Source organism: Chlamydotis macqueenii, chromosome 5 (genome assembly GCF_036417535.1).
Source record: "Chlamydotis macqueenii isolate bChlMac1 chromosome 5, bChlMac1.mat, whole genome shotgun sequence".
Classification (NCBI taxonomy): Eukaryota; Metazoa; Chordata; class Aves; order Otidiformes; family Otididae; genus Chlamydotis; species Chlamydotis macqueenii.
This window is the reverse complement of record NC_141560.1, coordinates 6,506,989-6,510,449: the sequence shown is the minus strand read 5'-3', so window position 1 is coordinate 6,510,449 and position 3,461 is coordinate 6,506,989. Positions and strand designations below refer to the sequence as shown.

The window sequence follows — 3,461 nt, the reverse complement described above, 5'->3', positions numbered from 1 at the left end:
TTGCGGGCTTTCTTCAATTTTATTTTTTTTAATTTTTTTTTTTTTTTTTTTTTTTAGGCATCGATTCCGCAAATCCTTGGAAACAAAGGGGACAACGATTTTTATCACTTTTTGTTTGTTTGTTTGTTTGCTTTTAACGCAGTCCGCTGTGGGGCTGGGAGGGAGGCGCGGGCCGGGGAGCATCCGGTACCCCGGGCTTTTGGCGAGGGCGGCCGGGCGATCGCCAGCCCCGTCGCTCGGGCCGTGCGGGCGGGCAGGCGGGTTACCGGTGAGCCGGACCCCCCGATGATGTCAGATGTCACATTCGCTGTCGCTGGAGGTGATGGAGATGGCGGAGGTGGCCGCTTTGCTGGAGAGGCTGGCGGCGGGGCTGGCGGCCGCCCCCCCCGCCTCCCCGCCGCTCTCCTCCTCCGTTTGCAGCGATCGCACCGAGCCCTGCGTTAGGACCTGCTGCTGTAGCCTGCAAGGAACCGGCACACACAGCATCACCGCCCGGCCCTCCGCCCCCCGGGGACCCCCTTACCCCCACCCCGGGGACTCCTCCGACGGCATCCCCATCTCCAGCTCACACCAGTTATCCCAGTCTGGCGGCTCTGCCTCAGAAACTTGATGCCCACCCCAGGCTGGGAGGGGGCCAGCTGTGTCCCCCCGACCCCTCAGCCTGTCCCCTCAGCCTGTCATTCCCCGCAGCATCTCCCGGGCGCGGGCGAGGTCCCCTTCCAGCAGGCCTCACACCCCTCGGCCCATGGAAAAGGAGCTGCGGAGGCAGCACCCATTTCCCGGGCGTGCGGCTGGTAGGGCTGCAGGGGGACGAGTGAAACCCCCCCCAACACCCCTCCGTGGGCCCAGGGACAGGACATAATCGGGGGACCCTGCTCCCTTCCCCGCTTCCCGGAGGGTTCTGCTTGTGCCACGGCTGGCGGGGTGACACCGCGCACTCGGAGCCGTGATTTTGATGTCTAAGATTTAAAAAAAAAAAAAAAAAAAAAAGGAGGAGCAAACAAATAAGAAAATGATCCCAAGGAAGGTTCCCGGCTGGAGGTTTAGGGCGAGGCAGAGGCGCAGGGCCCGCAGAGGGGCATCGCCGGGCGGACATATAGGAAATAGGTTTCTGTATGTCCGGGAAAAACTTTGAAGGGGGTGGGGAGTGGGTTTCTCTCCACTTTTTGCCGCCCGGGTCACGGCAGCTTCGCTTTTCTCTCCCGCTCCCCCAAAAGCGGCCAAGGGGGAGCCCGGGCAGGGACCGACCCCCCTCCAAAATTAAAAATAATTGATTTTTTTTTTTTTTTTAAGCCCAAAGATTTTCTCTCCGCGTTTTACCCCGGCCTCCTTTCTCCGTCCCCCGACGGGGCGGGCAGCACCTTACCTGTTTTTAGCAGCCGCTGCCCTGTCCCTTTGCCGGCGGTTTTTGAACCAGTTGCCCACTTGCGTGGGGGTAAGTCCCGTGGCCTGAGCCAGTTCCCGCTTTTTGCTGGGGTTGGGGTAAGGGTCCTGCAGGTACCACTCCCGCAGCAAATGCCTCGTCCGCTCCTTGAAGCAATGCGTCTTCTGCTCGCCGTCCCAGATGGTGCGGGGCAGCGGGAACTTCTTCCTCACCCGGTACTTGTCCACCGGTCCCAGGGGTCGACCCCGCAGCTTTTCCGCCTCCTGGTAGTGGGCTTCCAGCCAGAGGGCTTGCAGTTTGGCGTGGGATTCCTTGGTGAACTTATGATTTTCCAGGATGTGGTAGAGCTCCCGGTAGTTTCCCGTGTGGAAAGCCACGATGGCCCGGGCTCTCAGCACCGATTCGTTTTTGTTCAGGGCTTCGCAGGCGGCGGGGGCCACGGGCAGGGACCAAAGGAAACGTCCCAAGCGCTCGATGTCCCCGCTTTCCTCCAGGGTCTCGCATACCCCGGCCACTTGCTGCGGGCTAAAATTGAGGATGGGCAGCTGGAACATGGAGGCGGCTCCGCTCAGTTCCCCCCACCCACCCACCCCCCCAAAAAAAAACCTCCCCGATGCCCGCCCGCCGCCGCCGCCGCGCACACCCCCGTGGAGGGGTAAGCGGGCAGCGGGCCCGGCGGCCGCCCCTCGCTCCCGCTTCTGCCTCCTCCGGTACCGGCGGAGCTGCCCTGGGAGGGGAGGGAGGGAGGAGAGGCGATGGGGAGCGCTCGGCGGCTCCGGCGACTGGGGGGCGGTGGGCAGGGGAGAGGAGGAGGAGGATGGAGAGGAGGAGGGGAGGGTGGGCGGAGGGGTGGGGGGGAGGGAAGGGAGGAAAAAAAAAGGAGGAAAAAAAAAAAAAAAAGGAGGGGGAAAAAAAAAGAGGAAAGGCACAAGCCCAGCTCCGCGCCGCCGCCGCGCTGCTGCGGGAGCGGCTGATTCGCTGCCGGGCTCGGCAGATTGGCTGCTGGGTTTCCATGGCGGGGCTGCCACTCACTGTCACCCGCTGCCAATCACGGCGGAAGGCCCGATGCTCCCCCCCCTCCGCCGCCAGCACCGCCCCGCCCCGGCCACCCCCCATCCCCGCTTCCAGCCCCGGTCCCGGCCCGCACCCCCCGGGGGCCGCCACCCCGCACCGGGAGCCGCAGGCTATGCAGAGGGGGAGAAAGGGGCGGGGAGGGGGGCACCGGCTGCGGCTTGCTGCCGGGAATTTGGGATGGCCGGGACCCCCCTGCACCCTCCCCGGTAAAGCGGTGGGGTCCGGCCCGGTGCTGCAAACACGGAGCTCGGCGCGACCGGGCTGCGAAACCGGATAAAAAAACCCGGCTGCGTAACAGTGACAGTGACGCTGGGAGCGACAGTGACAATGGATGCAGCGGGAGGACCGCAAGAAGAGCCGAGGTTTAGGGAAAAACTCTCCCCCTTCCACCCACAGGTGCCTTCCCGCCTCTCTTAAGACGAGGAATTAACTGCAAAGAGCCCAGCGCCCTTCTCCGTTCAACTGAAGCTGTATAAATACTTTTTTTTTTTTTTTTTAACATTTTAAACCTTATTGTTTTCGGCTGAATGGCCCTGAACAGACGCCGAGAATAGTCGCAGGGAGTGAGAAGTCATTTACAGGTCAGGACAGCGACTTAAAGCAGATTTCAGGAATCTTTTGAAATATTGATCACCTACTAGTAATCAGTCCCTGCGGGTTTTTTCTCGCCCGTTCGAGCGGCTGACCGTGGGGTTCGTGGGGCTGCCTCCTTCGAAGGAGCGGGGCAACCTGCAGCCGTCTTGGGGCAGGGGTGAAATCACTTTCGGGGCTGTGAGGATAAGCATTTCTGGACAGAAGAGGGGGAAAAAAGAATAAAATCAAAAAGCCACTCTTTATTCTACATTGCTCGGTGGCATTTTCTTCCCGGGAACATTAGGGACCACGCTCGGGAAGGCAGCATATATTTTGAATTAAGCTCAAGATGTTCTCTTCCTCTGCTCTTTGCAACGCTTTTTTTTTTTTTCCTAGAACGCTAGTCAAAGAAATGCCTTCTTAATTTGAT

At 60.6% G+C, this 3,461-nt stretch overlaps 1 protein-coding gene across 1 annotated transcript; it reads right to left on the bottom strand.

Annotated features, from left to right (window-relative positions):
• Window positions 1-291: 291 nt before the first annotated feature.
• SIX6 (SIX homeobox 6) lies at window positions 292-1,938 on the bottom strand. Its single transcript, XM_086749064.1, has 2 exons — window positions 1,367-1,938; window positions 292-460 (listed from the first exon to the last, which is right to left on the bottom strand). Exons 1-2 carry the CDS (start codon window positions 1,936-1,938, stop codon window positions 292-294), a joined length of 741 nt encoding a protein of 246 aa, XP_086605190.1.
• Between the last annotated feature and the right edge of the window lie 1,523 nt (window positions 1,939-3,461).

Excerpts from the sequence above, each read along its gene's own strand:
- SIX6 (XM_086749064.1), bottom strand. The coding sequence starts at position 1,938 with ATGTTCCAGCTGCCCATCCTCAATTTTAGCCCGCAGCAAGTGGCCGGG. Across the intron at positions 461-1,366 it reads GCAGCGGCTGCTAAAAACAG|GCTACAGCAGCAGGTCCTAA; the intron begins GTAAGGTGCTGC and ends GGTTCCTTGCAG.